This window comes from Carlito syrichta, unplaced genomic scaffold, assembly GCF_000164805.1.
Source record: "Carlito syrichta isolate Samal-C Ts95f unplaced genomic scaffold, Tarsius_syrichta-2.0.1 Scaffold316427, whole genome shotgun sequence".
Taxonomy (NCBI): domain Eukaryota; kingdom Metazoa; phylum Chordata; class Mammalia; order Primates; family Tarsiidae; genus Carlito; species Carlito syrichta.
The window spans coordinates 1639105-1662802 of NW_007260523.1; the positions used below are offsets into that span (position 1 = coordinate 1639105).

The 23698-nt window shown below is 41.5% G+C and overlaps 1 protein-coding gene across 4 annotated transcripts in view; it reads left to right on the plus strand.

Annotated features, from left to right (window-relative positions):
• The window catches only part of RGL1 (ral guanine nucleotide dissociation stimulator like 1), a 263517-nt gene that overhangs the window by 136020 nt on the left and 103799 nt on the right, over positions 1-23698 (plus strand). For 2 of the 4 annotated variants that reach the window (XM_021707212.1, XM_021707213.1), the window contains exons 1-2: positions 7-93; positions 1082-1192. The exons of 1 other annotated variant lie outside the window; for it this stretch is intronic. In XM_021707212.1, coding sequence (XP_021562887.1) covers positions 67-93; positions 1082-1192 — 138 coding nt within the window. In that variant the 5' untranslated portion in view covers positions 7-66. Of the gene's footprint in view, positions 1-6; positions 94-1081; positions 1193-23698 lie in introns of those variants that run through there. One more of the 4 variants, XM_008074430.2, reaches the window with a different exon arrangement.

A 23698-nucleotide genomic window follows, 5' to 3' on the forward strand; every position in this document is an offset into this window, starting at 1 on the left:
GACCCCGCGTCGGCCTCGGAGCCGGGCGCATCATGCGGCGGCCGCGTACCGGAGAGGAAACTGAGAATGAAATTGCTTTGGCAAGCTAAAATGGTAACGAGAGCTCTTGCCTCCTCCCGAGGCTCCTCTGCCGGGGAATCTTCTCCCGCTTTCTCTGGGCGTGTTTTGGACTCCCTGGGAGTGAACGGAGCAATCCGATCCCGGACTTGTGAGCTCAAGCTTTCTCACTCTGCTTTGTATTCCTCCCTCTCTGCGCGTCTTCTTCCTTGAAGCGATACCTACTTTCTCAGCAGTTGACTGTGGTGTCAGGGGCAGATGCGTGTCAGGAGAGGAGAACTCGAAAGGAGAAAGAACTGTTAGCCTGGGTGGACGCGGAGCGCTTCTGCGTCCCGGCGGCCCTTTAACTCAACGCGAAGGTTTAGCCGGGGACATGGAAATCCAGGGGGTCGCTGCACAGACAGATTGCAGCTCAAGCTGCATGATGATGTGTTGCTTTTTCTGCACTTGCCAGATTATTTTACGGAAATAAATACTTTCCACCCCCGCTAACTTTTCGGCTCCAAAACAATATGAGGAGAAGGAGACACGCAAGCCACTTCTTCCAAAGGGGTGAGGACTCGTGGCTTTTTAAACACTTGTTTGTGTCTGAGTCGAAAATCTAGATTGTTCAAATGACGGAGCCACTTTTAAAAGTACAAACTTTTTCTACAAAAGAATTCTTGTTCCTTTCACTTAAGGGGACAAGTTAATCAGGACTAAACCACAGTTTCTTTATGAAGAAAAAGAAAGACTTAAAAAAAAAAACTATTTAAGATATGTGAGCACGTCTAGGAAAAATAACTAAATGGAAAAGTCCGGGGATCCCGATACCACAGGAAAGGGCTGTGGGCCAAGAAAATCTCAGCGTTCCCTCCAACGCAATGTGTCTTGTATTGCTCCGATTGTAATATTTATTTATTTTGAACAGCCCATCTTGTGCCCCGAGTGCTGTTGTAAGCAGCAAAGCAGCTGGGATAGATTGTGGTTAGCAGAGAGGAAAAAAAAATACTCTTTTTTTTTCTCTTTATCCCATCCCTGGCAGAGCTCGATTCAGGACTGGGGTGAAGAGGTAGAGGAAGGAGCTGTTTACCATGTCACCCTCAAAAGAGTCCAGATCCAGCAGGCTGCCAATAAAGGAGCGAGATGGCTAGGGGTGAGTAAAGCCGAGAGACTGTGCACTTTGGAATCGCAGTGTCTGTTGTTCTGTGAATATCATTATTATTTAACAGGGACAGGCTTTTTTTCCCCCCTCTCTCTCTCTCTTGGCCTTAAAAAGGAAAATGCTAATGGCCAAGTTTGCACTAGCTGAACAGGTCTGCTTTTGTATTTAATGTTTTCCAAAGCATCTTCCCTGGATTTGTCAATAATTCAGAATCTCTTAGAAACATCTTGAGGTATTTGGCAAATAGATTGGGGGTAGAGTGGCTGAAAATGACCCACGGAATAACAAGGCAGGTAGCAGTGCTCTTTAGACAAGAGCCATGAGCAGCTATGCACAGAAGGCACCTCCTTTTTTCCCTGCCGTCCACCTGTTGGTGCTGACAGCCTCTCCCTTACTCCTGTACTTCTGTGAGATACCCAGAATACTCAGGGGACAAACACTTCCAAGTCTGCTTCCTTCGAGGGGTGGCAGATTTCCCATTGTGACCTCCTTCCTACAGCGTGGAGGAGGTAGATATGTGCCTAGTGCCCATGATGTTGTGCTTAGAGTGGTGGGCCTTGGGATGAACACTGTAAACAAGATTCTTTGTCACTGAGATTCTGTGGTATTGGGTGGCATCATGTGAGTTCTTGATTATTGCTCGTGGATCCTTCAACACGTCCTAAATAAAGGGAGTGTGAGAAATAGAAAGTTCACTATTGACCACTACTCGGGCAAACGTCAAACATGTGGAAGAGCTCAGGGAATTCTTGATCTGGAGGTAGAAGCAATTCCCAGAGAGCAGTCAGAGGTGATGCAAAAAGTCTGGAGAAAGAAAGTAATGGTAGGTTGAATGGAGGGGCTGGAGTGTGGTTTCACCTGGCCCTAACCAGCCACACTCTGGCTTTGCAGGTGGTAGGCTTCAGTGATGGAGACTACACACTTGTGGCCCATCTCTCCTGGATGTGAGTCTCAGAAAATCCAGAATGTTTGGAGCAGCATTTAAAGGCGGGATGTGAAGGAGGACACAAATGAAACTGCTCAAGGCCCCATGTTAAGACTCTAGGCCTCCTGTAACTGGTAACCCCTGGAGAGTAGGGCAGGATGACCGGCAGCAGATACTTCCTCTGCCGAGCATGTGCTGACACAGGCGTTTGTTGCTTGGGCTTCCCCAGCTGCTCAGCTCAGGGTTGTCCTACTACTACTGTACTTTGGGCCAAGTTACCACCCCCCATGGGACCGTAAACTCTTAGTGATATCTGCAGGTATGTTCTGGAAAGATAGGAACCTATCCAGTGAGAACTAGAGGGCTTCATTTACCCACTTGGCACCTTCCTTGGAATATGGTTTTAAAATTAATTGTGTGCATTGCCGTCAGCCCTGATAGGAAAGAAGAACTCGAGTTCTAACAAGTCATCACTTTGTTTTTGGTGGTTGTGTCTATGTATTTTATTTAAGTGTGGTGTTGATGTGGTTTTGCTTGTCTGGCTATTTCAGAATGATTCACAAGTTTTGAATCAGTTGCCTTCAAAAGGGTCCACACATTTTTTGGTGTCGGGTTGTCCTCTTTTCCTAATGAGATTGATGTTGCCTAAGTGACAGTTTTAGTTTTTACCAAATACAAAAGCAGTGAATTAGTAGGGCAGGGGAAATGGAGGGGTTTACTCTAGAGGCCCAAACACACGAACTGTCATCCATTTAGATGTTCACAGTTATTTGGCAATTTCTGTGGACTATTCTGTTCACAAGACTTCTCCCCCCTCATTCCCCAGTGTCCTTAAATTTGTACAGAGTCCAGAGTTGGCTCACCTAAGATTTAACAGTAGATCTAAAATATTGAGTAGGAGGATCCTGTACAAAGATGGGCTCTAGCTGATGGTGGAATGTGTCCCCCTTACCCTCATTTCAGCAAAGTATATTTTGCTGCTGCCTCCCTGCTCCTCAAGAGTGAGTTCTTAGGAGCTCTCCGGCTGAAATCCCACATGGCTTCTTGTCTTAGGTGTCCTGTTGGAAAGTTCTGTTTTTGTCCTTGAAAATTCCAGACTTAATTAAATGTGACTCAACCAATTGAGCCATAACAATTACAAAACCTTTCTCTTTAGAACCCAGTGGCTTCTTCATGTTTGTTTTTTTACATTCCAGTAACCCTTTCAGAGTTCTTCAAAGTAACTCATTTTAGAGTTAACCAGAGATTGGTGAGGTGAAGAAATTATTGAAGTCTGACAACAACCTTTTGAGGAAGGTGGTGTTATTATTATCTCTCTCTTTTTATTTTTCACACGAGGAAACTAATGTTCAGAGAGGTTAAATTGCTTGCCAGAGTCACATAGTTATGAAGTGGTAGATGCCAGATTCAAATCCAGATGACTAGGTCCTTGCTGTTAAGGACTTCCTGGGACCTTAAGGCTGTTTCCATAGTAGTAGAAGAGAGCATTGGCTCAAAAGACAGAGGATGGTTTGGGTGTGCTTTTTCCCTAGATTGCAACTGATGCAGGGCTTGAGAGATTTTTCTTTTCCTCTTCTTTATATCTTGAGAATGATAACTTAATCTACAAATGGAAGTATTTGCTGTGACAATGTGTATCTCATTGATAAACTCTCCATTTTGGGTGTGTAAAGCATGGTGCATTGAAGCTATGTGAGGTTTTGTAGCACATGTGAGAAGGCACAGCCTTTTGCATGTCTGTAATGCTTATTCAGGAAGCCTGTGTTTTCTAGTACTCAGATCTCAAAATGAAGTTAGGATTCAATTTTGGGAAGGACAGCAAAATAATTACACATCCTTCGATGTGAAGTATCATACAGTCCAAAACATTTAGGTCACTCTTTTTATTTTGATTGTTGAATTTTGTATTCAGTTGGTCTTTTGAAGTGAAACCCTCTGTCTTTAGTTGTAAAACATATCACCAAGTATGACTTAGACCCAATTTATGTATACACACAACTGCGGTCTTTCCTATTGACTGTGTGGTTGTGTTGGCAACTTTTAGAAACCAAGTATCAGTGAAATGCTGACCCATTTTCCCTTTACAGTGGCATCATAGACTGGGAAATTTTTTATCTACCTGTGCCTCAAAAATATAGCTTCAATTATGTCATAAAATTTTTAAAAAATCAGGATTGGAAGAGATATTAAAAAGTATATTCATCCAGCCATCACTTAGCTTGTAGAATATCCAGTGAATTTTGGAAGAGCAAATGGTCAAAACTCATTATTTGTCTTTGGTCCCAGTAGTGTGGTTGTACATTGACAGTGATATGTAGAAATGAGTTAAGAAAATATCAGTATTCTTTGAAAGCAGGAAATGTACCATTTCAGGAAGTATACGCAAAGGGACAGAGGAAAATAGTCCAACTGTCAGGGAAGGGACTTTGGTGTCAAGAGCCCATGCTGCTGGCTTCAGAATATGACAGACTCAGGGTTCAGTAAATGTGTCAAACCTAAGATAAGTTCAAAGTGAAACTACTTGTGGTTTACAAGTGGGATTGTGAGTGCTAGGTCACCTCTGCAAAGTTTGTGGACAAAGTGTGGAGTGATCATGTGGCCTTCCTCAGCTCTGTCCTTCTGTGGTCATGCAGTCCTTGTGTGGAGCCCAGTGCCTCCCTTCCCATGTCTAGTACTTATCTCACTGTTTTCCACAGGGGCTCTTGATATGTGTTTGTTGGACTGAGTTGAAATGTTAAGTAGCTGGGAGATGGGTAGAGAGTGAAATAGGACAGGAGAGCAGAATATATTTAGAAACAAAAGGAACTGGGTAAATTTTGGCCAGTCAATGGGTTATGTGGGTGCAGTGGTAAGTTAACCACCTTGTATATCTGGATTCAGAAGTTGCCTCTCACTTGGATGCGTTGTTTGGATCGACTCCACCTGGTGTTTCCGTGGTGCTGTTCTCCATGTTGCCATCAAATGGCACACAGTTCCTCGAGTTCCTAGCTAATGTAGCTTCTGGAACCCTCTCTGGTCTCCCAAGTCTAGATGAGGTGCCCCTTCTGTGTGCTCCAGAAGCATTCTCTGTCTCCTTGTCACACATTTACCTCACCTTGTTGTAAATGCCTGTTGACCTGTCTGTATCCCCCACTAGACTATAAGCTTGCAGCCATGGCCATCTAGTTGTCAGAGACTCAGTAAATGTTTGTTGAATGAATAGATCCCTCTTTAGGGGACTGATATTGTCTTGGTAAGTATAAGTGTATGATTGGTTCTCATTTAAAACAAATCAACATGAAGATGTTAGCTTATAAAGAAGAGGAGGGGGCCTGGGAGGGAGACAAATCAATTAGGTAATGATTATAACTGTCTTACATCCTTTCTGGAACAAAGTAGGGCACAGACAAAGGTAGCGATTGTTCATTTTAACAAAAATCCCCCTGTTCCTTTTAAAACCAAGAAGTCCAGTTGTACTTGTCTTACTGCTGAATGTTGAAGAAAGGAAGGCAAGGCATGAGTTAAAAAATGTTGGCAAGCATCGCAATGATATGTGACTGGAGAGTACAGGAGTGGGATTTTAGAATTGTAAGGAGATAAACCCCAGAGGAGCCTTTTGTTTACAATTGGTCATCCTTGTTTTCATCTGGGAAAACAGGCCCTTGGGTTGCATTATATGTGTTTGTCGGAATGTTTAATTTAGGCTTTAGAAAGTAGATTTCAAAATTTAGCAGCCATCTATAAAGGAACCAACTGGTATTTTTTCATTCTGATCTTGGGAATGTATTTTTCAAATAATTAATCCAATAATAGGATAGTCTTTACCAGTCAAGAAAATATAGCAAATTTGAATTGCCTGAGATGTTGTTATTACATCGGGTTCTTTCACTGTTTCAGAAATCTGTTGGGATCTGTCTAAGGAATCTGTAGCATGTAATCAAAAATATCCATTTCAATTCACAAATCCAGAGAATCCCAGTTAAGTTCAAAATACATGTCCAGGCCAGGCTCAGTGGCTCAGCCTGTAATCCCAGCACTTTGGGAGGCCAAGGCGAATGGATTGCCCGAGCCTATGGCTTCGAGACCAACCTGGGGAACTTGGTGAGACCTCGTCTCTATAATAAATCAAAAATTCACCAGGTACGGTAGCATGTGCCTGTAGTTCTCGCTAATTGGAAGGCTGAGGTGGAAGGATCGCCAGAGCCCAGCAGGTTGATGCTGGGGTGGCTGTGAGTGTGCCACTGCACTCCAGCCTGGGCAACAGAGTGAGACTCCAATTAAAAAAAATACGCATCCACTTCCAGAAAATACATAATGGCATAAATATAAGAGGCACATTGACCCCTTATACTTAAAAGTATATATTCTGTTAAAATATCAAGAACACATTTCATTCTTATTTCTGTAAAATGATTTTTAAAAAAAAGCCTCTTGGAGTTGGTCTTTCTTTTTGGGTGTGTGTTGGGGGGGGTTTCTCACTCTGTCGCCTAGGCTGGAGTGCAGTGGCATGACCATGACTTAGTGCAGCCTCAACCTCCTAGGTTGAGGTCTTCTCCTTCTGCCTTAGCCATGCCCGGTTAATTTTATTTTTTTGTAGTGATGAGGTCTCACTATGTTGCCCAGGCTGGTCTCCAACTCCTGGACTCCAGCAATCCTCTTTCCTCTGCCTTCCAATGTGCTGGGATTACAGATGTGAGCCACCACCCCGGCTAGGAGTTTCAAATTTAGAAAGAAAAGGAGTAAATCCTGTGCGTTTCTACCTTAGCTGAACTTAGTCACTCCCGTGTGCCATTTATTTTAGTTTTTTTTTTGTTGTTGTCCACAGTATACATATCCCTGCAAGCTTTCCCTTTCTAAATAATCAGAATCTTGTGGCTCTCTTACACAGTTTATGCTAAAATATGCAAAAACACACTATATAAGCAAAACATTTTAATTGGTGCCATGATATACTTTTTACAGAAAAAAAAAAATGGATGTCATAAACAGAGCAAGGGAAGTGTTGGCTTAAAGAGGGAAGATAGTAAATGTTGCTTCATGGTCTTAGAGGAGCTCTCATCTGGGTGGGCTGTGGGTGTGCCTGTCTCCACAGAGTTGATTGGAGTTCTCTGGAGTTTTTGGCAGTTTCTGGGTCATTTTCTAGTAACCACATCCAGTGTGAACTCCGTCACTGCTGTCACATATCTCTGTGATTCTGTCCTCTGTTAGAGCCTGCTAACCTCTCCTTTGATAGCCTTTGTTTATTCGTGCTACACATCATGGTAAATCTTGGGAATACAAAGTAAAAATACAGCACTCCTTTTTCTGAAGGAACTTACAGGTAAGTGGGGGAGACAGAAAGTTAAGCTGATTATATCATACTGTGGTGTGACCACAGCTCGGGGACCCCAGCAGAGGGGCATCTAAATCAAATGAGAGTGAAGGGGGCCAGTTTGGGAAGGCTTCGCAGAGAAGAGAGCCCTTCAGTGGAGAGGTAAGGATGAGCAGGAGTTAAATGAGGGTGTGGGGCCCTGGGCACTGGCATTCCAGTCAGAGGCCTAAAATCAGAATTCTGTGTCTGGCTCAGCTAGGGAAGGGTGCCTGGTGGGAAGGAGACAGGTAGGGACCTAGAGAGAAAGGCGTGAGCCACATCGCTGAGAACCTGACTTACTAAGTTATGGAGTTTGCTTTACCCAAATGCTGGGGTAGCAGGTCAGTGAAGAGCTTTAAGCAGAGTCAGGTGTGTGTTTTAGAATGACAACTGTCAGTGGAAGGGTAGATGCGTTGGAAGGGAGCCCAGCTGGAGCATGAGGACCCAAGAAAAGGCTTTAGTGGTGGCGATGAGATGAAGAAGGAATGAGGACCTGGACTGAAGCTATGGCAGCAGGATAGTGGGTGGGGGCAAGTATCGGTGTGGGAGGCAGGATAGTGGGGCAGAGGGTGAGAAAAACAGTCCTGATCCTAGGCACCCTGGCTTCAGAGAGTGGATCAACCAAAGCTGCTACACATCTTAATCCCTCTCTCTCTTTCTGGCTTACTGGGGTCAGTGTTAGCCTCCTCTCATTGAGTGACGTGTACTGGGGACCTCAAGACAGGCCTCCATGTACACTAGCAAATGTCAGCTTTACCGTCAGAAGGCCCTGCAGAGAAACCAGATCCAGGCATGCCTCATGTGTCATGTCTACGGACGAACGAACTCTGAGTTTAGTCTCACCAGGAACAAGGCAGAAAGCACTGCTTAGCTTCTCGGATTCCAGAGAACTTTGCAGAGCTGGTGGTTTCTTTTTCTTTCTTCCCTTTTTTTTTTTTTAGGTCTTCTGTTTCCCTATAAACTAAACAAATTGAATCTGGAGGCCATGGAGAGAGAATAAATATGGAACCCACAGGACTATGATTACAGAGTTGTATTTTAGACAACAGCGTTTAAGCTTATAATTGTGTTGTGAGGGACACAAGAAATTTTACGGTTGGATGTCCTGGTCTTTTTCCCTCTCCTACACAATGTCTTTAAACCCTCTCTGATGCTCTTTATCCTAGCTGCTGGCATTACTGCTCTTGGAAGCTCACTCTCATTACTAATTCTACTGCTTGCATAAAAAAAATTGTAGTAAGGTCTAATGTTTCCCTGGTTTACTGGTTCACATCTTAATCTCTCTCTCTCTCTCTCTCCTTCAAACACACACACACACGCATGCACACGCGCACAGCTTAAATATTAAAAAATGTCTTCACATTTTATTTTTTAGGATTTGGGCATCTTTATAGTGTCACCCTATGGCCTCTTCTATATAGTGGATCAAAACTTGATTTGATCATGTTTTGCTTGGTTTCTCTTAATTGTGTCATTATTGTGATTATTTGATTGACTTTACTCTGAGAACTGCCTTTAGTTTCAAAAAACGAAACAGAGGCAGAAAGGAAGGAGTAAAGGTAGCACAAGCTTACAACATTAGATAGAAGATACCACCTCATAGGAAGCTGTTAGTCTTGTACAAAGAGAGATTGCTGTCACTTACCACTGATCTTTTTGTCTCAATGTTGTGGCATTACCTACACCTTTCCACTGATGTGACTGCCTGTTGTGTTCCAATGATTGGGGTCTCTGCCTCGCTTGTTTCCTCAAAGCCACCTTCTCCTTAATGTTACGCAGCAGATGACTTCTGAGGATAACAGTGGTACTGATTGGGGGTGGGATAGGGTGGTGTTGGTGGTTCTAGATTTTTAAAAAGCTCTCATAGACTCATTACCCTACATTTTCTAGCATGTAATTGCTTATGCCATCTGTGGTCCCATCATTTGAATTTGTTTCAATATAGTAATCTAATCCTATGTAAACTTCCCAGAAGTTTTCTATGTGGTTTTCTTTTCTGAAAGAATTGAACAATTCAAGTTTTTTTCTTTTGTTTCCTGTTGATTTAAATACTCATTTCCATCTTTTATAAAAATGAAGCCAAACCTGAGTCTTATAAAAAGTTTTATAATTCTGAAGACAGTTTGAAGGCTAACAGCAAACCATCTGCTAAAGGTAGGATGTCTTCTATCGGTCTTATAAGTTGAATCTCTCTTGCTAGTAACGCTTTCCTGATTATGTGCCCATGACTTCTAATGCCCATAACTTCTGGTGACAGAGCTAGAATCTGCGGACAATATTTATCTATGAAAATAATATGTGCTGGATATAGGTAAAAGTGACTGACACTGGATTAGACATTGGCTAAAAATAAAAAGCTTTATAGTTGTGACTTTTCCAATTAAAATTGCAACACTTGAAATTGTTTATTAAGATAACCGGTATGCCTAAATAGAAAATTCAGGAAATCAAAGCATTTGGTAGATTTGTGAAGCATACAGAAAAAAATTTCCACTTTCTGTCCAAAGCTTGACTCCTTCTAGTGACACAGCATAATAACATATCCATTTAAAAAATGACTACTCAAGTGTTAACAGGGCCAAGAGCTATCAAGTCCTGGCTGGAAGTTGGCCCAAGTGGGGACTTCGTACGAGCTGGCACCTCCTGGCTACTCTTCCTTTTCATGGATGTTTGTTCCTTTTCATGAGTTATGTGTGTGAGGCACTCAGCACGGTGCCTGGGATACGGTGTGCACTCCCTTGCTGAGGAATGGTCTCCTGTCAGCGTCTCCATGTCAGGCCCCTCCATGAACCTTGCCATAGAACCTTGGAGAGACCTGGGCTGCTTTCTTACATGTGCCCCCTAAAGCTTGGGGTTATGTGTACCCCGGATGGCTTAATTAAGAAGCAGCATTAGCAAAGTTTTAAGATGCGTTCCTGACATCACTCTCTCCTTTTGCTCATCTGAGAGGAAGGACCAACCATGGCAGAGGTTAACATTTCTTATTTATTAGAAGTAACATCTACTGTTGTGTTTTCTCTGTCTGGCTGCTTACACAGCGAAAGGCTGAATTATTCCTTGGACTTCAATATTTTGCATTTCAAATTTCTTTAGTTTTTCTATAGTTAATTTGTTGATATTCTTATTCTGTGCTTTAAGAAACATTTTACTGTTTAACAGTGGACCATATTCTGTCTTCTGTATTCACCATTTCTGATGGAAAAATGGGAGAGTAGGAAACATTTTTTTCTAAAAACTGCTGGGTAAGCATTATGCTAATCTTTCTCAGTTGGTCATAATTGAGGGTGTTAGCAAATTGTGCTTACACCATAAATTTTGAGTCCTGGATTAAACTCTATCAGATAAGGTAAAGATAAAAGTTCTTACTGTGCCCCTTGTTGAATAGCTGTTGTAATATGTGAGCCCTAAACTAGGAATAAGCTAAATTGCTCCTGAGGTTGTGACTTTTGGAATGTCACATGACTTTTTAAATCTTCCATTTCCTCATCTGTGAAATGTGGATAATACCTGTTTTTCCTTCTGCTGAATGGATTTTGTGAAAACCACATAAATTAATGTATATAAAAGTACTTTTTAATATGTAAATTATTGCACTAAAATAAAGCTGTTGTTCTTATTGTTATTTAACCTGAAGATCTTTCTTTTTTCCTTTCTACTCATGTGCTTGATGGGCATGTGGTTTTGTTCATTAGTCCTGCCTTTCTCCGTTCCAGTGGGAATCTTCTCTGTGTTCTTTTCTTCCCACTTGCTGATGACCTAATGATAGGTAATGCTCAGACAGGAGTAGTGCTTTCTCTGCCACTACCATTGTCACCACTGGGATTCTAGGTACATTGAAAGTGCAGACCAGAGGGCTTCTCTCTATAGATTGGTGGAAAAAAATACCCCATACTCACAGGATTCTAAGACAAATTCAGTGAATATCTTGTATATGAAAACGTTCTGTTTTCTCGTGACTCTTCTTTCTGATACTTTAAATTTGTTGCAGAAAGGGGTGGTAAAGTTAATGCATCCAGGAATGGAAAGTGCTTCCAGCCTTGCAGAGCTGCTGGAAAATCAACTTTTGGTCTAAGGCCAAATCCCGATGTGAAACTTGAACTCATGACCTAATGCCAGAGGCAAGAATGTTACCAGCCTCCCCACATACCCTCATAAGATGTAGGCAATTAAAATGCTCCCTTTGAGTAGCCCTGTTGCTGCTTTCTGTGTTTTCTTTTCTCTTTCAGTCTTTTCAAGGCCTCCCTGGTAGGAACACAGTTTTAAAGATCTATTTTTCTCACTGTCTTTCCATTTGCTTATTACAGTTGCTTCCTTTTTGCTTTCCATTTCTCTTGTGTGAGTTCCTTTTTTTGTTCCTGTTCCTTCCTGTACTTCTGGATTAAAAATAGTCTTGAGGGTCTTTGGTTAGTCACAAATCTGACCTTCCTTCTATTCATATGCGGTCCCCCTTGAGCATCTTGAGTAAGATCCTTTCCTACTCTCTCAAGATGCATCCATTCCCTGGTCATCTGTGCTTCTCAGCTGACTTATGGAGTTTACTGACCCTTGTACTCAGAGCTGTGACTGAAAATGAAATCTCTTGTACAATGCCTAATAAGCGATTTGCTTGTGTTAAGTGTTACTGACAAACACTGAGTTCTCTCTGCATCTGCTGACTGGGTATCGTGCTGGTGGAGAAGGGGCTCTTGTACGCTGACTCCATACACATGTATAACATTCATCTTTGTGCAAAGCAATGATACCCTGATCAGCTGAGCCCCGGGAACCAACTTTCAGAAAACACACTGTTAAGAGTACCCTGGAGAGACCTGTACTGTTTTGCTCCCCCAGAAATGTTTCTCAGAAACCTAAAGTTGGTTAAAGTGTTTCTTCAGGAACATTCTTTGGTCAGAGTAGGAGGATTATGATATTCTTTACAAAAATGACTTTCTGTCCAATGTTGATCTAGACAATCCACAAATGAGTGTCTGCTCAAGGGATAAGGGCTTGTAAAACTTTAGATGACTGGGCTAAAAAGTGCTGAAGGCAGCAGCTCTGATTTCAGTCCCCAATCCCATCCTGAACTCCCTATTATGCTAAGAGTTACAGCAGTGGGGTTGATGACCCTCTCTTAGGGGCAGAAGATGGTTTAAAAGGCTTCCCACCACCTGGCCCTCCCACTCCCTATGTGGTTAGTCTCTGTGAAAAGACCTGGTCCTTTTCTTAGTCTAGAATCCAGAGCTATAGATTTCATCATCCCTAGTGAAGTTCTTGTGTATATGCTGCTCTGTCATCCTTGTGTCTCTGCTTATGCCGTTGTACCTGCCTGCTTTGTTTTGTCTTCACTGGTTAATTGATGAATCCTACTTGCTTTCTAAGTCCTGGCTCAAATGTCAGCTTTGCTCTTCTGTTTTTCCTGATCTCTCCTCTTATGAACTATCCTTTTATCTGGGTTTCCTCAGCACTTTACCAACAGCTCTATTACAACTCTTATCACACTATTTGTTTTTGGTTTTTTTTGAGTTGGAGTCTCAGTGCAGAGTAGACCTATCTGCTGACACTATTTGTTTTTAATGTTTCTCTTGCCCTACTCCAGGGGTCCCCAACCCTTGGGCCATGGACTGGTATGGTCTGTGGCCTGTTAGGAACTTGGCTGCACAGCAGGTGGTGAGTGGCTCGCTGTGAGCTGAAGCTTTATCTGTATTTATAGGGGCTCTCCATCGCTGACATTACCTGCCTGAGCTCCACCTTCTGTCAGATCGCTGGTGGCATTAGGTTCTCAGAAGAGTGTGAACCCTATTGTGAACTGTGCATGTGAGGGATCTAGGTTGAATGCTCCTTGTGAGAATCCAATGCCTGATGATCTGAGGTGGAGCAGAAGTGGTGATACTAGTGCTAGGGAGTGGCTGCAAATGTTAATTAACTTTAGCAATGAGGTTTGACTGCAGAGAGACCATAATGAATCACTTGCTTGCAGACTCTTATCAAAACCCTATCGGTGGCCAGTGAGCTGATGTACTTCAATTGTACAGCTACATCTGGTGGCAGGTGTTAAGTCAGAATCTGACAGTTATTTTAATCCATGCGTGGCCCGCCCATTATTTTATTTACCACTTCCATCTATGCTTCTTTTTTTTAATGGTGAATTGTATACTTTTTTTCATTATATATTACAATGTAATAATAATAGAAATAAAGTGCACAATAAGCATTATGCGTTTGAATCACTCCGGAACTCCCTCTTTCCCCTGATTTGTGGAAAAATTGTCTTCCGTGAAACTAGTCCCTGATGCCAAAAAGATTGGAGACCTCTGCCCTACTCACTTGACTGCCTCAAGGGTAGGGGCCATATTTAACTAATCTTCATATCTCATGACCTGGGACAGTGTCTGAGACATAGTTAATACTCAGTAAGCATCTTGTAAATTTTTTGACTTTATTATAGGACATGTGTCTTTAATGACTTCTTTTAATCATCTGGTAACATTATAAATCCCATATTTTGAAACAAATGGAAAACTTTGAATAAGCTAGATTTAACTTATATTTTATACTTAAACAAGTGGTTGAGTAAAATAGGGAAATGGTGCTTTTGCCTCATCTTTTTCATTACTTGGCCTACACATTTCATAATCTTATGAAAAGTGACCTAGCTATGGCGGTAACTGTTAAAGATGGGATGGCATGGAATTTAGAATTAATCCACAAACTTCTTAGTGCCATCTAAGATTGAGTCATGTGGTCAAGGGTGCACCTCTGGGGAACCAATTTCTGCCTTGAATTCTGAAGTTATTCTACTTAGGGTTTTCACATATCTTATTATATCTGAAGTCTGAGGCTTACAATTTCCTTCAAACTTGTGGTAACCCAGTATCAAGCCAATATGGTTTTGCTCTGTATACCACATTTTTGTGAAGGGATCTGACACTCTTCATGAACATAATAATGAAGGTTATGCACATAGGATGAAGCCTCTTACTCTGGGATTTATGTTGCAGGTCTGTTGTGTAGTACTTTTTCTGTGGTGTGCTCCTTTTACCAAGACTCATGGGCAAAAAGGAACTTAAAGATAAGTGACATAAGTTAGGTAACATTATGGGTATACTCTTCAATTTTCTTTTCTTTTTTTTTAATTTTTGAGTTGGAGTCTCACTCCGTCACCCAGGCTGGAGTGCAGTGGCACACTCACGGTAACCCCAGCGTTTTTCTGCTGGGCTCCGGCGATCCTTCCGCCTCAGCCTTCTGAGTAACTGGAACTACAGGCGTGCTACCACACCTGGCTAATTTTTGATTTATTGTAGAGATGAGGTCTCACCAAGTTGCCCAGGCTGGTCTTGAGCCCACGGGTTCAGGCAATCCACTCACCTCAGTCTCCCAAAGTGCTGGGATTACAGGCTGAGCTATTGAGCCCAGCCTACTCTTCAATTTTCATGAGCTAAACCAATTCCCTTGCTCTCTTGCCCTCTCACACTTACTCAGTGGTCTCACATTCTTAACTCTTAAGTTTCTACTTTAGGAAAAATATGAAGGCTATACTGGAGGTTTTTAGAATTCTAGAATTTCAGAATCTAGTTTTTAGGTGCTTAATTCATACTGTTTCAACTGTAATTGGCTCTATCAAAATTAAGTGTTCTAATTGCTTCTGATCCCTTTTGCTTGCTTTCTTACATCTTTGCATTGATGTTCAATGGTGTAAGTGTTTGCTTCAGAAAAGAAGGAAGAACTTTTTTTTTTAGAAAGCAATAGTTCAGCCGGGCTCGGTGGCTCAGCCTGTAATCCCGCGCCTTTGGGAGGCTGAGGTGAGTGGATTGCCTGAGCCCGCAGGTTCGAGACCCGCCTGGGCAGCGAGACCTCATCTCTACAATAAATCAAAAAAATCAGCCGGGCATGGTACCGCATGCCTGTAATTCCGGCTACTAGGAAGGCTGAGGCAGAAGGATCACCGGAGCCCAGCAGGTCGAGGCTGCGGTGGCTGGGAGCGGCTGCTGCACTCCAGTTTGGGCAACAGAGTGAGACTCCAACTCAAAAAAATAAAAATAAAAAATAAATAAAAAAATAAAAATAAAAAAGCAATTGTTCTTAAAAGAGTGATGCCGCCGGGTGCTGTCGTTCAAACCTGTAATCTCAGCACTTTGGGAGGCCGAGGTGAGAGGATTGTCTGAGCTCAGGGGTTTGAGACCAGCCTGGGCAACTTGGTGAGACCTTGTCTCTACAATAAATAAAAAAATAAGCTGGGCATGGTAGTGCGTGCCTGTATTTCCAGCTACTTGGGAGGCTGAGTGGAAGGATCTCCTGAGCCCAGTAGCTCAAGACTGCGGTAACAGTGAGTGTGCCACTGCACTCCAGTCTGGGCAACAGAGTGAGACTCTGACTCAAAAAGAAAAAAAAAAAGTGACACAGCAGCATTTCTTCTAAAGGAAGAAAAAACAATCATCTATAATCCACCACAGTAACACAGATCTTTTCATTTTCACTTATTATCTTCCAATTTTTGTTCACAGGCACACATTTTAACATAGTTGCAATCAGGCTATCTACTCAATTTTGTGATTAGCAAGAAATATTTTTCAGAACAAATTCTGTAAAGTTACTTGCTAGTTTGAACTGTTTGTGACATTTTTCATGTTTCTGACATTTTTCATGTTTCTGATGTCACAGACAAAAGAATGCATTTGAACTTTGTGTTTGAGTTTCAAGATGATAATGCTTATTGTTAGTTAACAAGCTTCAGTTTTGCTCTTTTTCCTTGTGAAATCTACCATTCTTTTAAAGCATAAAGTTTATCAGTGCTGTGGAGCCTGCCTGAGGAGCCAACAGTACCAAATGAAATGAGGGTGTATGACTGAGCATGCGTGGCATTCAGCCTGAGTGGGTGTTGCTCCTTCCCTCCACTTCCAGACTTCGCCGTGGGTCTGGCTGCTCTGCTCTGGGGTATGTGGGACCAGAACTCTCTAGGGCTGTGTTGTTCAAATTGGTAGCTACCAGACATATGAGCCTACTGAGCACTTGAAATGTAGCTTGTCCAAATTGAGATGTTCTTTACATGTTAAATCCACACTGGATTTTGAAGACTTGGTATGAAAAAAAAGTAAAATATCTCAGTAGTTTTCTATAGCAATCACATGTTGAAATATAATACTGTGGCTTAAATGGGTTAAATAAAATATATTGCTAACATTAATTTCACCTTCTTCTTTTCAATGTTTTTAATGTGGCAACTAATGAATTTAAAATTACCTGTGGCTGGCATTATATTTCTTTTGGACAGTGTTGCTCTGAGGCTTTCCTTTCCAAAATGCAGACTGTGGCTTATTAGTGGGCTCTGCAGTTGATGTGGTGGATTAAAAATCAGTATTTTAAAATTGGAATGGAATGCAATAGAAAATAACATAATGGCATTATTGCAAAACTTTTTGTTTTAAATATGTGCGTGTGTGGACTGAATTGCATGTAAAATGTATTTTTTATTTTTGCTATGAGTCATGGTTAAAAAGTTTGTAAGATCGTGTTCTGGGGTGGTCTGACTTACAGTGTTACCAGGAGGCCTGGTCTGTTCTGTAAGAAGGCAGGGTGGTATCAGGAACTCCTTGTAGATTTTGGGTCTGGTTGATAGAAGCCTTTCTGCAATTCTTCAAGTAAGCCAGACCCTGCATGAAAATGAACCTGAACATTAATGCTCATTCTAAAAGCAGCACCCACTTAGGAGAAGGGTGGACCAAGGATAGCTAAAGTTCTCTCTACTGAAGGCTAACCTGCGGACTCAGCCCTAATATGTCCCTGGAGTCACTTTTGTCTGAGTACTTGCTTCTTGAAGACTTTTTCAAATGGGATACTTTCTAAGAAGCAGGATAGTTTCTTAATGACTTTAGGGCCAAGGCAGATTGGACAAGGTTTCTCTGTGACCCTCAGACCCTCCCCTGACTGTGTCCTGTTGAAATCAGAAGAAGCTGTATTGTAATTTAGGATCATTTCAGTCCTTTTCTCCCCTGACAGAAACCATGTCCTTACAGCACAAAAGACATAAGGTTAGTCACCAGGGCTCTGCTTTAGGCTGAGTTCTAAATAAAGGACACTGTAAGTCACAGAGACAATAGAGAAAAGGCTCCAAAAATGAAGTTTATGGGGTTACATGGGCCTTGTATTTATTCTGACAGTTGTAAAAATTCTTTTGGGCTGACCCATTTTTCCTTTCTTAATTAAAAAAAAAAAATCTGGCAGGCCAGAGTAAGAAATGTAAAACATGTGACTAATGCCTCAGCTTTCTCTCCTGGAGCCAGATTCTTTAAAAATTATACCTTAGACATGCTTGACTTTTAAAAAACAATTGCCCACAAAAGCCACCAAACATTTTTTTCTGAAACTTGTAGATTTAGATGGCATTCATTTTCAGGAAGGAATCCAAAAGCACAACATTTAGGAGTTATTGAACCGAAATCTCCTTTGGAGACTTTGCCCTGGTGAGTTAGATTACCCTAAGAATTGGCAGAGGAACAGGCAGCCTTTTGCCTCTACTTTGCTTGAGTATTTCCAGTCTTGTTGGTAGTCACCCAGGATTTTTGAGGGCGTTAGACTAAATGATCATCAAGGTTCTTTGTAGATGAAAAGTAGTATGATTCCAATGGTGGATCCGCTTGGCAATCAGGGACTGCGTTTATGTTGAATTCTTGTTTTATACTTATCACAAGTAGTTCATTTGTTCATTCACTTATTCACTCAAATTTGATCACCTGCTAAATGCCAAATATTGTCCTTGGCCTTTGTGGGAAAACCATAGGACTTTAGAATACTTATTGTAGTCGATTCAAGGGCCTCCAAAGTCAAGCTCCATTCTTCATTTCTGATGTAATTTTTATGTCTCATCCTTGCATACTCCACACTTCAGCTAACTAGGCTATTTTCCTGTCTTAGGGTCTTTTCTCCCACTGTTACCAATACCTATGTCTTACCTACCCCAGATCTCCTTCTGTTCAAATCCCTTTTATTTAATGAACTAAGTCTCATTAAACGTGTGCTTGGGGGGTTATTTTTAAAAGTCCAAATCACATTCTAGCGCACATGTTACTTCAGTGAATCCTCTCTGGCTTCTCTCAGTAAGTGATTCTTTTCTGAACTCCAAAGCACTTTGTACCTTTGTGACACCATACGCAATCTTCTATTAGGTTGAACTGTATGAAGACACCATTTTTGCAAGTTAAAAATGGTCAAATATTGGCAGTTTTATACAGTTCTATCTAATATTAGCTGTGTTCTTGTATAGAACTTAAATTGGGGTTCTACAAAAGTACTACATTCAAGACACATTCAGAAATGATTCTTTGATCTTTATGAAAAATATGAAGTTATTAAACTAAATCTTATTAAACCTGTGCTTGGAGGGTTCATTTAAAAAATATAAATATAGAAAATATTTATTTTTTATTAAATTTAATTTTATTGGCCAGGCGTAGTGACTCAAGCCTGTAATCCCAGCGCTTTGGGAGGCCAATTTGAGAGTATTGCCTGAGTCCATGGGTTTGAGACCAGCCTGGACAACTTGGCAAGACCTCATCTCTACAATAAATAAAAAAATTAGCTGAGCATGGTAGTGCGTGCCTTTAGTTCCGACAACTTGGAAGGCTGAGATGGAAGGATCGCCGGAGCCCAGCAGGTGGATGCTGGGGTGACTGTGAGCATGCCACTGCACTCCAGCCTGGGCACGGAGTGAGACTCCAACTCAAAAAAAAAATTTTTTTTTTTAAATTTTATTAGTCTTAGCTAATTTAGTCTTAGCTAAAATTTGGATTCCATAAACCAGTGTATCAGGTATAATGTTCAGTTTAGTTTAATAAGTTTTTAATACATGAAATAGATAATTATATAAATAATCTACTGAACATGACTAAAGATAAAGCCCTGTGATATAGTGCTAGAAACATTCTCCACTTCCAGCAGTATTCATTAGTTAATGTTATTTCACCATTCAGTATTTTTTGACATCTGTTTGGGTACAAGTTTAGCCAACTCTACAATTATTTACCTCATAAAGAGAGTTGGTGGGTTGGTTTTTTGAAGTCTTTGAACATCATGTCTGTAGCATTCCATGTTACCTGTATAGGGTCAGAAAGGTAGTTTGATATGATTTTGTTTCTCTTAGTGATATCTTGTTAGCTCCTAGTGATCATTGCTTACAGACCAAATCTGGTATTTTGGCAACAGTTGTTGGCAGGAATACCAGTCCATCGTTTCAGTCTACTTCAATTCCTGTCTGGAAATTGGTGCATTTTCTTGTCACCACCCTTTAGACACCACTAAAATTCTGTACTTCTGTGATGATTCCACTCATCACATCTGCCGATCCTTTAAGTGCCCTCTCAGGTTATTGATCTGGCCCTGGAGACATGAAATCACCACAGGACTAAGTGCTTTCTTACTTTCTCTATCTTGGGCTTTAGTTTCCTCTCCATCATGTTGGTTCTACCCTTTCCAGTTTGAAGATCGTTTTCCCTGATAGGGAGGATAGATGCATAAGAAGATGAAGTAGTTCTGCTTTTTCTCTGCTATCAGTTAACATTACCCCACCTATCAGTAACCACTCCCTTCCTATTTTTGCTCCTAGAATAGCTGAACAAAGCCCTTTTACTTGACCTTAACAATTTTCACAAGACTCAGTTCATTACGACTACCCACTTTCATGCTGCTGTCTTTTAGAATGCGCTGTCCTAAGTATATATGCACAGCCTTAATTAATTATGGGACTTTTTTTTTTTTATCTCTTATAATTTGGAAAACATGTATAACCACCTTGGTTTCTTTAGATATACTATTTTATTTCATATTTGAAATATTTGTCCCACCTTTCTTGAAGCCTTTTCCCTGTTAGAGATGGTTCATACTAACTTTAAAAAATAATGTTTTCCTAATATTTGGGATATATGTCTGACACTTCTGAGAACATAATCACTCTCTGCCAAGGGTTCTGTAAATCCTGCTGAAATTGCTTTTCATTTGTGGTGACAATTATGTCTGGGCTAATAGTTATTTTTATTTTCTTGTATCAGCAGAGTAGATAAAGACCTAGAAGAAAACATCCATAGCTATTGGTGGCTGCTTGTACAGTGAGAGAGAAGAGTCAAAGATAATTCCAAGATTTTTGGTGTATTTAAACTAAGAGAATAGTGGCATCATTAACTGAAACAGGGATTTGGGAAGAACTTCCTTGTGGTGCCGGTAGGAGGGTTATGATGTGATTATTTCAGTTTTAGCCATATGCTGGAAAGGACTTCCAGATTAATAGAGATTTGGGGATAGAGGAATACATTTGGGTATCATTTACACATAGGTGACACTTTAAGCAGTAAGAATGAATGATATAGAAAAAATGGAAAATAAAAGAGGATTGAGGACCAGGCGTAGAAAATGTTATGTTCAGGGGACAGGAAGGTAGACAGCAGTTAGCCTTAGAGTCAGAAAAGTGTAGTTAGGAAGGTAGGAGCTGAAACAGCATAGTTCATTGTCATAGATATGGAGGAGGCCAACATTTAAGGATGCTTAGAGTCTTATATACTGTAAAAATGAGGAACGTGCTCTCACTTTTGTACATCTAAACTTTCCAGAGCATATTTAAAAACTGAACATTAATGAGAAAGTTCTCTGAGTAGCCCAGATAGCTCTCATCCCATAGGAGAGGCCAGGAGGTCATCATTCTTAGCGTATTTCATGTCAATACTTAGTACATTAAAAAAAAAAGTTGGTTTTATATATATAAAGTCATAATGAAGTTCCTTGTTTACAGTTAAGTAGATGGAGAAAATTTGTGGAGAGTGGGGCTTTTAGAGGCAGACATACAGCAACAAAAACTGACAGTTCCCGTGGAAGCCTCTCTTTAAATGTCACCTTCTTGGTGAGACCTTCTCTAACCAGTCATTGAAATTGCAGCCTGGGAGTCGAGAAGATGGCGGCTGAGCCAGTCAGACTGTGCGAGTCCCTGTGTGACTGAGTGAGTGTATGGAAAACTTTGTGTATGTGCTGGTGAGCAAATGAGTGTGTGAGTGGCTGTCTGAGTGAGGGCTAGGGAGCTAATGGCCAGGGATCTCCTGGTGCAGCGGCTGGTGCCACAGTGACTGGACTTGGACTCTAGCAAATCCTGGGACACAGATGCCGAGCGCCATTTTCTTTTTCTTTTTAAATCAACAAACCCTCCCTGGGAAGAAAATGCTGGGAGAGACTGTCTAAGTGGGGCTGGTGAGCGGGTGGCCTGGCACCTGGTACAACAGCTGGTGCTACAGCGTCTCTACTTTATCCCTGGCTCTTCCCAGGTCGTAGAGGCAGAGGGCATTGTTTTTTTCCTTTGAAAAAGCTGCAGGAAGTGCCCCAGGCTTTCCCTCACCATTGAAGCAGGAGGGAGACTACCAGCTCCTGGCTTTGTCTCACCACTTCAGCACCTAGCAGGACTCTGGCAAGGGCTACGTGTGGAGGGAGTTCAGAGGCAAGTTTCCAGGAAAGAGTACAAGAGAAGCTCCCTACCACCATCTTGAAGGCGGGGCAGGAAAGTGCTCCGACTTGCTCCCGAGGAGCAACAGACCTGATCTCTGTGACTGGCAGATCAACTACTCAGAGATGGATTGTGGCCCAGAGGGGATATCCTGAAGCACAAACTTCAGAGGGACCTGCCTAGGGTTGAGTTCCAGGCGCCCCATCCTCTACCCTGATCCAACCCTGGGAGAAAGGGTGTGGCCAGAAAAGGACGAGGAAGTACTCCAAAGAGATCAGTGCTAACGTATTGCTAAATGGACAGAAACTGGAAACATTTCCCCTGAATACTGGAACAAGACAAGTCTGCCCACTCTCCCCCTCTTGTTCAACATTGTGCTGGAAGTCCTAGCTTGGGCATTAAACAAGAGAAGGAAACCAGGAGTATCCAAATAGGAAAAGAGGAAGCCAAGTTATCCCTCTTTGCTGATGATATGATCCTACACCCTGAAAACCCAAGAGACTCTGTCAAAAACCTGCTTGCACTGATAAAGGACTTTGGCAAAGTCTCAGGGTACAAAATAAATGTGCAAAAGATAGTTGCTTTCCTATATACCAACAACAAGCAGGCAGAGACCCAAATTAAAAGCATAATCCCATTCACAATAGCCACAAAAAAAATGAAATACCTTGGCATCTTCCTAACCAGAGAAGTGAAAGACCTTTACAGTGAGAACTGCAAAACATTGCTTAAAGAAATTCAAGGAGACACAAATAAATGGAAAAAGATTCCATGCTCATGGGTAGGAAGAATCAACATTGTTAAAATGCCCATCTTACCAAAGGCAATCTACAGATTCATCACAATACCCCTTAAGTTACCAACATTATTCTTCTCAGACCTGGAAATGACAATACAGAAATTCATATGGAAACATAAACGACCATGAATAGCCAAAACAATCCTTAGCAAAAGAAACAAAGCAGGAGGTATCACATGCCAGACTTCACACTTTACTATAAGGCTACAGTAATCAAAACAGCCTGGTATTGGTACAAGAACAGGCACATAGACCAATGGAACAGGATAGAGATTCCGGAAGCAAAGCCTCAATTCCTCAACCAACTCATCTTTGACCTAGCCTTCAACAACAACCACTGGGGAGAGGAGAACCTATTCAGTATATGGTGCTGGGAAAACTGACTGAACACATGCAGAAGATTGAAACAGGACCCCTACCTATCACCACACACAAAAATTAACTCTAAATGGATCAAAGACCTAAACATAAAACCTCAAACTATAAGAATCTTAGAAAATGCAGGAGACACCCTTATGAAAGTTGGAACTGACAACCAATTCCTATTCAGAACCCTAAAGGCCAATACCTTAAGAAATAAGATAGACAAGTGGGATCTCATCAAACTAACGAGCTTCTGCAAAGCAAAAGAAACCATCAAGAGAGCAGGGAGACAGCCCACAGAATGGGAAAAAATATTTGCCAACTGTTTATCAGAAAAAGGCCTAACATCTAGGATCTGCAAGGAATGCAAATGCACTGAAAGGAAAAAAACAGCCCCTTTAAAAAGTGGGCAAAAGACATGAATAGACACTTCTCAAAAGACGATATACAGGCAACCAACAGACACATGAAAAAGTGCTAAGCCTCATTCATCATCAGAGAAATGCAAATCAAAAACACATTGAGATACCATCTAACCCCAGTAAGACTGGCGATCATTAATAAAACAAACAACAACAGATGCTGGCAAAGATGTGGAGAAAAAGGAACACTTCTACACTGCTAGTGGGAAT